Here is a 12,783-nt window from a genome sequence, read left to right on the forward strand (position 1 = left end):
GTATTAAGTACAAAAGCAAAACATATGGTACTTCTTAGGACATAATGATTCTATCAGGTAGGCAGTTAATTGACTGCTGACAAAGAGTTCTGAGTACTGTGGATTTTTGGCTCTGCCTGGAATAGCAATTACAGAATTTCTTGCAAATATGCAACATTACAAAGAACATAAGATTAATTTCTTTACTGACCATAATGAAATTCACTCAACAATATTTAATGAATAGATAATTGGAGTAATGTGAAATAATACTTTCTTGTGCTTATAATATTTTAATGAAAAATCTGAGAGATCCCAAAATGAAAAAAAATTATTGAGTAATGGATTCCATTTTTTATAGTAAATGAACCTATCCTATATAGCATACCTGTTTTGCTGAAACCTTGGTTGTCCTTTTCCCATCTTCCCATTGCCTCCCCTCCAAGCATTCAGTATTCAGTCAAGGATCAGTGACCCCCACCCCCCCGCCTCCTTTTTCTTATTCTTTCTAACTTTTCCTCTCTACCCCCCATCCCCGTTTTTGTTTTTGTTTTTGTTTTCCTTTTCCTTTTGTTAGCAGTGCCTCACGATGTAGGCTAGGCAGGCCTTGAGCTTTCGATCCTCTGCTTCATCCTCCTGAGTGCTGGGATTACAGGCTTGTACTGCCATGCCTAGCCAGTGCCTTCTTTACTAAGTTCTGGCCCCTCCGAGTCTCTGTCTTCCATTCCTGGGAAAGGGTCTCCTTGCCTTCCTGCCTCAGGCCATTGATTTTGGAGGGGAAAGAAGGAGTAGTAAATGAAGTCCTAATAAGAACAAAAGATTAGAAATAATGACTTTTTCCTTTTAATGAGCAAGTATGAATTTTCCCAGGGAGTTGTTCCTTTGTTTCCCCTTGCCAAATAAGGAGCTACATTATCAAGAAGGGAAGGTGGCAGGGAGAGATTGTGTGATCTTATTTCCCTCTGTTATTATTACTGCTGTTTTGAAGATCTTAGACTCAGAGAAGTATAGTCACTTGCTTACAACCACACAGCCAGCAGAGGCTAAGGCTAGAGCTCAAACTCCACCAAGTTCAGAGCATAAGCTTTTTTACTTGCTATTACATAAATATACAAGATAACCAAAAAATCAAATTCTGAACATTTTAACCAGGCATTAAAATATTCAAAATCACGTCAGGCAGCAGTGACTCATGTCTATAATCCTAGCTACTTGGAAGGCTGAGTTCATGAGGAATGTGGTTCAAGGCCAGCCTGGGCAAATAGCTCATGAGACCCTATCTTGAAATACCCAACACAAAAATGGGCTGGTGGAGTGGCTCAAGTGGTAGAGTGCCTGCCTAAACAAGTTTGAGGTCCTGAGTTCAAACACCAGTAGTACTGGGGGTAAAAAAAAAAGATACTCAACATCAGGTTTGAGTAGAGCCAACATTTGACATTTCCAAGTATGATCTCTAGGAATCAAATTTGTAATGCCATGTGTTTAAGGTGCATGGATAACAACTTGTGCTACATTCTTTTTTGTAATTCCCATAAAAACTTAGTAAGGTTGATAATATTTTTATTTTACAATTATGCAAATTTATATATTAGATAACTACCTAAAGCATATAGTTAGTAGACAGGGGATCCACCCCACCCAGCCTCTTTAACTCTGAATATTGTGCTCTCATCTATTGTTTCATTACAGATTTATATACTATTTAATATTCTTTGAGCTGCGTTGGAATATAACTTTTAACCTTCCACTCCCCTCTTTTCTCAGTGTCAGCCCCATGAGCTCATCATCCTCCTGCCTCAACCTCCCGAGTACTAGGATGGTAGACATGAGCCACCATGCCCAGTAACTTACGAAGAAAACAGAATGTGCTTACTAGAGAACAGCTTGACACATTTAAATGATAAACAGACTGAAGTAATACATTACTCTCTAATCCATATTTGCATTTTTTCTTGAATATCTATTGGTGTGTATATGTTGTATGTATATATACTAAGGTTATAATTAAAATGTTGTATATACACAATATGCATATGGTCATGCATTCCTTTATTAACCTTCTATGTGTTATAAACAAATACAATGTCATTAGTGTTTCACAAAAATATTTATAATAACCACCTAGTATACCATCACATGGAAGTCCCATAATTGATATACTTTTGTATTTTATGTTTTTGGATATGTATAGTTTACACAATATTTGGTTATTAACAGTAGGACCATCTCTTTTTAACATACAACTTTATACTTTAACTGAAAAGCTGAGAGTCTTGAACTCATTTATTTCAATTAATTTGGGCTTGAGACATTACGTAATTTACTTTCATTTTAGCAAAAGTCCACCTTTGTCTATTCATCACAGCTAAACAATCATCTTTTGAAACTTTTGGGGATAAGTAGCTAGAGCTGGATATAAGCCTTTTCTTGTTTGCTTTTCATCTGTCATCCCATTTGAAATCCCAAAAACATTACCTTAGGTGACAAACATTGGACACAATTGAGAGTACATATGTATTTGGAAACACAGCTTACTGATGTTAAAAGAACTTAAATAAAATAGGACAAAGCCCATATTTGATCACTTCAATAACCTTTTGACAGAAAACACCTACAAATGTTGAATAAAATGTAATAAAACATGTATATGCAGAGCTGGGCGCCAGATAAGAGAAACTGAAAACCAAAGCAGTAAGCTGCTCTTTTAGCAGCTCATGGGAAGGACTGTTGGAGTCAGGTTGTTTTCTGGTCTCTATAACAGGATATATTGATCTCAAGGGATTAAGGAATTGAAGAAAGTTAGGACTACTGAAGGACTATTCTTGGTGAAAGTGTGAACTAGATTATATTTCTTGATTTAGAGGGAAGTGACTGGGAAGCTTAGTATCTGTTTAGGATCCTAAAAATATATGCTCCTGAACCCCTCTTGAACACATGGCAGAGGCATAAGTAAAAGGTTTTTGGAGGGATACACCCTCATTCAAGATGTACAGGATCTCTACAATAAAATATCCTTGGTGCTGGGTGCTCGTAGCTCGCACCTGTAATCCTAGCTACTTAGGAGGCAGCGATCAAGAGGGTCGCAGTTCGAAGCCAGCTCAGACAAATAGTTCTTGAGACCCTGCCTCAAAAACAAAACAAAACAAAAAACCCTTCACAAAAATAGGGCTCGTGGAGTGCCTCAAGGTGAAGGTCCTGAGTTCAAGCCCCAGTACTGCCTACACATACACACACACACACACACACACACACACACACACACACACACACAAAATGAATGCTGACTCTCTATCTGAAGTGACAAAATATTAGAAGAAATTCTGCCCCATCAATATGAGCCAGACAGCTGGGCACCAGTGGCTGACGCCTATAATCCTACTTACTTAAGGCAGAGATCAGGAGAATCGAGGTTCAAGGGTAGCCCGAACAAAGAGTTCTGGAGACCCTATCTAAAAAAAAGCCATTATGAAATAGGGTTGGTGGAGTGGCTCAAGTTAAAGGCCCTCAGTCCAAGCCCCTAGTACCTAAAAAATAAAAAAGGCCAGATTAAACAAGTAACAAGATGCATAGCCAAGAATTTCAAACGCTACAAGTATCTTTTTTTCATGTAAGCAAAGTTTGAAAGGAAGCAATCCTATAGGCTGTTACAGGAGTTTGGGTCATCAGCTGTTTTCTTGTATTTCAAGATGGTGGCCACCACATCCAGATTCCATTCTGGAAGAAAGAGGAAGTGGGTAAAAACCACATGACTTCTCCCTTTAAAGGTAGTTTTCATAATTTGCACAAGACACTTCCTTTTCATCTCATCTCCCCCTCCCCCAAAGAGAAAAAAATCAGACTCAAATTTTATAGGTGGAATCTATCAGTGTTCTAGAGAACAGAGAAAGATGGTGCAGGTCCTCCAAGTCATTTATGGAACTAGTAAAACTTTTGTATTAAAATCAGGTAAAAAAGTGAAGTTTATAGTTCAGTCTTATAAACATTGATATGGAATACTTAAATAGTAACAAATTACAAGAAATATATATGTCCAAGTTATGGAATACAAACTGTCTTAATATTAATCTGTTAGCTTTTTTTTTTTTTTTACCCACTTAAGCATATGGGAGAAGAAAAAAATACATACAGTCATCCTGATACAGAAAAAGCACTTGATAAGCTGAAGAATGTTCATTATTAGGAGGGAAACTCTTATGAAATTAAATACAGGATGAAACTCAAGCTGAATGAATACCTACCAAAAACCTACAGTAAGCACCATAGTTAAAGGCAGAATTTTGGAAGTTCTGCCTCTAAACTCAGAAACAATATAAGAATTCTTATGTTCATTGTGACTTAAAAATGAAAATAGGGGAGGTGAAGAAATGAACCTTTATCAATAAGGTATAAAATGATTTTAGCATGGAAAATCTGAGAAGACCTGTGAACAAATAGTTAAAACAAGTAAGAGAAATCAAACAAGCTTCCCGGTTATCAGATCTATGTGTGTGTAAACCCAGTTTCATTTCTATACATAAGAATTGGGAAATGAAACTAGACCAGCTATTTGTGGAAACTGCCCTTCTCCTGAAGTGAAGTGAGTATTAATTGGAAATTAAATGGAATATGTCTCTTTCCAAGTCTTTCTGCTGTTTGCATTGGTATTTCTGCTTTAAAATTTTTTGCTAGTAAAGAAAACATAAATTATCTGTTCACTAAAAAAATTAAGTATTATGGTGGACAAAGTGGTATTTTGGTCAGCATTAATAAACATTTCTTTTTGGTGGGACTGAGGTTTGAATTTAGGGCTTTGTGCTTGCAAAGCAGGTGATCTACTGTTTGAACCTCACCTCCAGTCCACTTTACTCTGGTTATTTTGGAGATGATGTCTCATGAACTATTTGAGCTGGCCTTGAACTGCAATCCACCTGATCTCAGCTTCCCAAGTAGCTAGTATTATAGGTGTGGGTTATGGCACCCAGCTCTGACAGAACACCAGCTATAATAAATATTCTTAAATTTAAAGATTCTATTTGTATAATACATTCATCTTTCCTATCCAGCTCCCCTTTAGTCTATTTAGAAGTGCCGATTCTTCACCTGTGTTCACTAGAGATGAGGAGACAGGGATGTTCAGAATCCAAGGGATGTTCAGAATCCAGAAACTGTATAGATTCACCTGCAGATGACAGGACTTGTGGAAGACCCAAGCAATAGCCACAGATGGAAGCAATAGGGCAGCCAGGGTGCACATGTTATGTGTGTGGCTCTGCAGGCACGCAAATGATGTGGGCAGGAATCAGGTCCAGTAGTAACCATCAGAAGCAGGCATCTAGTCTTTAAGAGGACCATTACAGAAAACAAAGCTTAGGGTCTTGGAGGCCCACCCTTAGAACTGAGTGGAGTACCAGCTGTATACTTGGTATAAAGCGAGGCTGGGTCAAAGGAAACAGAGCTCCATGTCTGGAATTGGAATTTATAGTTAAAAGTGACATGGTGGTTTATTTATAATTACTAAGCCACAAAAGTTCAGGACACTGGAGATTCTCTGATAAGGAGACTACTGCTGTGTTCTGAGGGTGGATTGAATTTGGAGCTGTGTTAGGTAACTTTGCCGTGGGATCTGGAGCCCCATGGGCATTGATAGCCAGTCAGACCAGTCACTGTCCGACTGTCTGTGTATCAGAGGCCACAGGAAATGGTGGTCAAGGGCCAGGACAGTATGTTTTATTTTAGATACTTTAACTTTTTTCAGTTTGGAATTTTACGTAAAGAATAGTTATAAGTTCATACATAGAATGTCCATATATTTTTTACTTAGTTCAATAATTGTTAACATTTTGTCGTATCTTCATTAATTTTTTTCCTTTTATGTGTTTTTAACTTTGCTCACTACAGATTTGCTTTATTTTCTGTTTTTACTTCATTACTCTTTTGTTTGCTATTTTTGCTTTGCTGCTCTCTAATGGGTTTTTTTTTTTTTTGAGTCAGAGTCGTTCTGTGTTGTCAGGCTGGTCCTGAACTCATGGGCTCAAGCAGTCCTTCTGTCTCAGTCTCGTGGGTGGCTTGAGCTACAGGCACATACCACCACATATAGCTTATGCAGTATTTTCCTTTCCTGAGCTGCTTGGAAATGAATTGCCATCCTCAAGCTCCTTTCCCCCAGATACGTTAATGTGTGCTTCCAATAAGAATGTTCTCATACTTAACCATAGTGTGATTATCAAAATCAGAAAAGGTAACATTGATTTAATACCATGTAGTCCAAAATAGTCTATATTCAAAATCTGTTAGTTTTTCCAATAATGATCCTCACAGTAATTTGTCTTCTTTTCTCATCACGTGTTTCTTCATCTTTTTGCATTTTTCATGACATTGGCCTTTTTGAAGAGTAGGAGCCAGTTTTGATGAATAATCTTCAGTGTAAGTTTGTTTCTTCACAATTAGGTTCAGATTCAGCAGTTTTTGCCAAGGAATACCATGTAAGTGACATTGTGCCTTTCTTAATGCTTCCGATTTTTTTTTAAATGTACAAAATATAAGAGTTGAGCGGCTCCAGTGAAGGTGATAGAGATAGTAGTCTGCCCTGGAAGAGCTCCCATCTAGTATGATAGGATGTTGCCCAGAAAGGGACAGCTAGTGGAATGTAGAGGACTGTTGGAGGTCTGAGCTGCTCCCAGAAAGGTAGCCAGAGTGCTGGGTGCAAACTCTCCATAGGAAAGAGTGTGAAGGAGAGGAGGTCTGGAACACCACCCCACGATATGCTGCCACTGAGGGGTGACAGGGAAAAGGGATGCCTGTCCACGTGGCATGTGAGGGACAGCTGTGAGATGCCAGTGCCAAGAAAGACAGTGAAGAAGATGTTGAAATAGACCAGGATCCCTGCTGAGATCCAGTACAGAGTAAGGGATTTTGGTGATGTCCCCTGTCACCTAGGGCATATAGTGGGATCAGAATTATAATTTTGAAAGTAGTATTTTCTTTTCTTGTTACAGTAACTTTATATACTGTGTTCCATATAACAGTTCCTATGTTTTTTCAGAGCAATGTTGAATTTACTAAGTTAATGTTTTGTGTTGATTTCTTTAGGCATTTTCCATGTGAAAGGGAACTCAGTGTTCGGTGCTGGTCATGTTATTTGGTTGCCAGGTTCTAACTGCATTGCTTTTGTTTTCAGAAAGTAATTTTTTTTTAACTTTTTCACAGGGTAAGAGTTTATTGAATCATAGTCTTAAAGGTGTATTTCACAACATACACAGGAGTTCTTAGGAACATCTGACCAATTTTGCTATGCTGTAAAGATCTTCAGGGCACTGAATGTTCTTTTGAACAGGTTTTAATTTTTTGACTCCCCATTACGATTCTGGAAAACCCTACCTTGTCCTTCATGATTTGGGGGATGTTCATGGCCTCCGTTACATTTTTCTTTTCAACTGTGACTAAATATTATGTAAAATCATCTCTTTGCTTGTAAGCAGAAAACTAAGCCTAACATCAAACTAGAGTTTCTTACATAGAACACCTCACTTTGCCTTTTCATGGGAGGCACAGGTTGGAGGAGAAAGCATAAAATGTTTCTAAGGGTTTTAACAGAAAGTATGTTGGCTGGTAGTAGGAGCAATGAGAGGCTATGGTGCTCAGTATAACTGTGATGGGGTTGCTTTGATTGTGTGGCTTTAGAAATCTTTTTGATTGAAATCATTCTGATTGGCTTAGCATGTTAAATCAAGAGACCTCCAATGAGGTTTTTATGTGCTCAGATGTGTGTGCTGTGCTGGGGTCAAACCTAGGCCTGTGTGCATGCTATGCTAGTGTGTTCCTGCTGAGTCATACCCCCAGCTTTACATTTGAATCTTCCTGCCCTTCTTACTGTTGGAAGTACATTTCTTTAAGCTAGACCTGAATGGGCTATCATTACTATAGGAAACATTCTCTAAGGAAGGTTAAGCTCTTTGCATTAAATGCAATATTCTTTAACTACCATACCCTCTACATCATGTCTGTGCTTATGTGACAGTGCCAGTCACTGTGTGACTCAAAGTACTTCATTGCTTTGCCCGGCTTGTTTGGTCGTTTTCCAGATGTTTAAGGTTTCAAAAGAAATGTGTGGAGTTACTTCTCTTAAGTAGCTATGGATATATTTTAAAATGTGCTGCATTGTTTCTGCTAATTAAGCTTACTTTTTTTTTGTTGTTGGAGAGCTTGCTAATTAAAACCACCTCTTACGTAAAAATAAAAAAGACAAAGCAAAATTTGCTGTTGTCTTGACAGAGCAAGGTATTGACTGAAGCCTCTCCGTGGCTTGGCTTGCCGAGTTCCCTAGTGTTGGCTGTCTCATATCCCCTTTCTAAGGCCCCATTTCCCTGCACACTAGCTTAGTGTGCAGGGAGAAGCTGCAGAGTCTGTTGGCTGGGCTTTATTTACGGAAACAGCAGGGTTGAGATTGATTGCATTGTGGAGAGACAGTGTGTGGATGAGGGAGGGTCACAGCACATGCTCAGTCCTGTCAGTGTGAGGGGAAGTTTCTGCGTTCTGCGTGAAGGCTTAGGTCATAGCACAAGCTCAGTGAATGCTCTGTGAGGTCTCTCAGACTGCATGTGCCTCCATTTTGAGTAGTTAGAGTAGAAAAGGGCAGAATTTTTGCAGTAAGTACAGGTCCACGAATCCAGCTAGACTCACCACAGCCTCTGTTAGTCATGGACGATCCATTCAGCCCCTGCAGGTAGGCTTATCTTCCTCTGGCTCACCGAAACACTTGTGAAGATGTTTATGAGTCATTTCATCATTCACAGTGCGTGTTTCCAGGAGCCTTTGATTCAGCCCGGCTGGCCATGTAGGTGGTGGTGTGAAGCGTAAAATCACAGCCAAGAATGGAGTCTACCCGGAGATGCATTAAGCAAATGTGGAATGTGAAGCTTTGTGGGTCCCTCTGTCCCCATTTTCCTCCTTTCCCCTTATTGCTCCCTCTCTTGTTGTGATTTTAACCTGAGTCTGCTGGGTGTTCATTGCCGAGCTTGTCTGTTGTCAAGACCTGCAGAGCAAACCTGCAGGCCTCCTCATTGCTGTGTGAGTGGCAGGGATTGCTTGGGCCCAAGAGTCCCTCTGTTTGGATGTTTTAGGAAGGGTGGTAGGTGGGCAGCTATTGGTTGCTTTGAAGGTGGGTGGAACTTGTTTTGATTGAGAGCCTGTTTGCTAGAACAAATTATTTTCATGATTTGACACATGCAAAGAATAGTTGCAGATTGTGGTTCCATCTGTATTACTTGGAGTGTATTTTTTTAAAAGTGAAAGAAAGGCCTATCATATCAGTTTCTATGAGGAGCTTGGCCATTACTTCTAACTTGTGTTAGAAGTTGAGATCCCAGGTGTTTTGTTTATTTTGATGTATGTTCATTTTGAATAGGATAGCACTTATTGTATGTATGTATTTTGTTTTGTGACTTACGAATTCTATGAAGTGAGTGGAGAGTAGTTACTTCCTGAAAAGGCAGAGGTGTTGACACAGCCTTTTGGTGCCCACACTTGATGACCGAATGCTAGCTACCCAGGATGAAGTTGTGCCTTTTGTACTTCTTGTTTACGAAGAGGGCTCTCCAGAGGGCTCTCACCATGGTTAATTGAAGGACCAGTCAGAATAAGCAGATTTAGCACCAGCTGAAATCTTACTCAAGCAGATATTGAGTGAAGTTTTTGAATTATAGTAGTTGCTTCTCACTATTTCTTCTCTCCTTTTTTCTTCTAATAGGATTTGGAACAAAATTTGAAAGAGCGTCTAAGTTTCATGCATTCATATGAAAGAAAGCATACAATATTGAATAATATGAAAAATTGTCATAGGCGTGGGAATTTACTGTGTATTGATCCAAAGGAGAAATTATTTGTGGAAGCCCTTAGTTTGTATAACATGAATATGGGTCGTGCATGGTCAGCTCTTGCCGGAGGAGGCCCCTGGTTTGGGGGAACGTTTTTAGCAAAGCTAATGTTGTTGAATTCTGGCACTGGAAACTGAAGCATCTCATCTGTATTCTTAAAGGTTTAAATTTGGAATTGCAACCAAGGAGAATAATTTAGGGTTAGTACATTTACTACTACTTTTATGATCTGCTTTCTATTCATGTGAGGGCTGTCTGCCCATTGGGATCACATTTATCTGAACATTGTGTTTGGAAGTTTGGTACAGGCACACACTTTTCCCATACCACGTATCGATGCTTCCAGGACTTGTCTTATTTACTCTACTTAGAACCACCACTGGCTCTTCCCTTTTACTTCTATCTTTTTAAAGAAATCATCTTTTCTGTAGCCCCGAGCAACTGGACACTGACACTTTCTCTATATTTAGCAAATAAAATGTGAACAGGAAGTTTTTCTCCTAGCCAATTAGCTGTGGGTCAGGGTTCTCCTGCTTCTTTGGCTGGCCTGCCCTGTGCCTGGTGCGAACTTGCATTCATGAAACGTGGGCACAGCCACCTGGTTTTCTGGACGTGACTCACAGTTACTGGCTGTGACTTGTGGAGTATCTCTGTGCCTTCAGAGTCATTTTTTTTTTCTCCTGCATGTCTAATAAAATAAGTCACCAGCAGTATTTCTTGTGTTGTGTGCATTTGTTCTGTATTTTCCTATCTTGGAAAAATATTTTTGGAATGTTGTTTACTGACCAACTGCCTCCTGCTTTAGGGCTTTTCTGGTGATGGTGGAGGTGAAAGACCAGCCTGTGGAAGTTACAGTCCTGGTTGATGAGGACTTCTGGGGTTTGTGTAGGTTGGAGATTTGAGAAGGTCCAAGTCATTTTCATTCAGAGTATTTTGTCCTGGGAGAACATAGAAAGTATGCGTTTCCAAAGAGCATACAAGTTTACAAAATTGTTACCTTGTTACCAGCTTTTCATGTCATTCTAGCAGAGTCTTGAGTGAGAATGTGAGCTGGGCCTAGTATTTCAAGTGTTTTCTGTCAGCATGTGTTTTGTAGTCTGTCTTTGGTGGAAAGCTGGGATGCACTTGATTGTGTTTCATTGGCACTTTGTTTCTGATCTCCTTGCACAGCTCTGCATTTCACCATTTTCTTGACTTTTGTCTAGTGTGTTATCTTCTTAATTAGAAGACTTTGATTTACCTGAGGCCTGACCTTTACCATGCCTGTGATTCTCCTGTTGTTCTTTGTTCCTGATTCTTTTTCCTTTCTGTTTTATTTTTTGGTCATTACTGAACCAAGCTGTCTTTCCTCCAAAGAGGTATTCATTCTTACACTTGAAAACAAATGTCTGACAGGATGAGATAGAAGACAGAAAGTGACGATTAAAGGAAGATTTTAAATGTAGGCGTTTATGAGTCTTCTGAATAAGCCTAGATAATTGTGAATGATCTCTATCAGGTAGTTTCTGATGTGGACATGTATAGGTGTTTGAGTACATGTCTAAAATCTGAGATATGATGAATCTTTTCCTGTTGTATGTTTTATGATGCCCTGAATCTCTTAAGATGTAAAATAGCTGGGATAATTAGAGATCATGTCCATAAAATTTTTTAACTAAATATTTTATTGTAATTATTTGATTAATAATGTTCCCTGTTGCACTTTAAGCCCTTGGAACAGGGATCATGTCTGATCTCATAGTCTCTGTTCCCAAGAGAGTGTCTGGTAAATGGATCTTTGGCCTAAATATGTTCAGTAAATTAATGACATGAGGGTTAAGAGGAAAGTCCTGATTTGGAGCTGGATACTGTCTAAAATTCCACCTAATAAGAGACATCAGGCTAGCTGTTTCTCTCCTCCGAACCTCGGCTTTCTCATGGATCATACAGACAAATATTCCTCATAGTTGTAAAGATTAGGTAAAAATGATATGAAAGTTTGTTATATAGTTACTTAGTACATTACTATGAATTCAAAGACCTAAGCTCCAATCTTTTGTAGATATGATTAGCTCAACAACACGTTTATTGTTTATGGTCACCAGTTGTAGGAATTAAGGTAATTAATTCAGTATGTTTACTGATCTGCTTTCTTCTTACTCTTTTTGAGTTGTTTATCTTTAGCCTTCTGGAATTTTTTTCCCCTGACACTGGGGATTGAACACAAGGCGTCACGTATGGTAGGCAAGCACTCTATTACTGAGCTACATACTTATCAATAAATTGCTCAGGCTGGCCTCAAACTTGCAGTCCTCCTGCCTCAGCTGCCCAGTTAGCTGGCGTTACAGATAAGTGCCATCACACCAGCAGTGAAATATTTAAAGAAGTACTGTTCCATATCATAACATTTGGTGAGTTCAACATAGAGTGTTATTTTTTCTTACCACTTTTTCTAGTTAGTTGCGTCTAAGACACATAGAGAAGCCCTAGTGCTAGGTAATGCCTGTCTGCCTCTTCTTCTTCCCATATTCACAGATTTGCAGTGAAGAGGAATTAAGCATTGGTTGTGCTTTTTATAGCATTTCAGTCTCCTCAGTGGGAACCAAAGAGAACTTTAGATGTATGTTGTAGAAATGCTTCTTAGCCCAAAGTTCCTTAAGTTTGTTTATTACAGCTTGATCTATGTGTATGTGCACCTTTGTTAGGCTGTAGTCCTTCAGGTCATTTCTATCTTTGCAACAAATGATTAAAGTCAAGTCCACAGGAACCTAGAATAGGACGGAATTTATGTCACTGCCAAATACATTGTACATTGTTACAGAATGGCAGAGAGGTATGGCAGATAAGAAATTAGACAATAGAGTAAGGGCATTGTAGCACTTGGAAAGCAGATCTTTCTTACTTGTTGTTAAAAAGCCATTTTTTGTTTTGAAACAGGGTCTCACTATGTACCCTTGTCTTGAATCCTCTTTGT

General features: G+C 39.0%; 1 protein-coding gene across 9 annotated transcripts in view; it reads left to right on the forward strand.

Moving 5' to 3' along the window:
* Rere (arginine-glutamic acid dipeptide repeats) overlaps positions 1-12,783 on the forward strand; it is a 379,832-nt gene that overhangs the window by 237,591 nt on the left and 129,458 nt on the right. The window contains exon 1 of one of the 9 annotated variants that reach the window (XM_074081439.1): positions 1,879-8,680. The exons of the other annotated variants lie outside the window; for them this stretch is intronic. Within the exon in view, the coding sequence (XP_073937540.1) occupies positions 8,655-8,680 (26 nt within the window). The 5' untranslated portion in view covers positions 1,879-8,654. Of the gene's footprint in view, positions 1-1,878; positions 8,681-12,783 lie in introns of those variants that run through there. 9 annotated transcript variants of the gene reach the window in all.

Source organism: Castor canadensis, chromosome 7 (genome assembly GCF_047511655.1).
Source record: "Castor canadensis chromosome 7, mCasCan1.hap1v2, whole genome shotgun sequence".
Classification (NCBI taxonomy): Eukaryota; Metazoa; Chordata; class Mammalia; order Rodentia; family Castoridae; genus Castor; species Castor canadensis.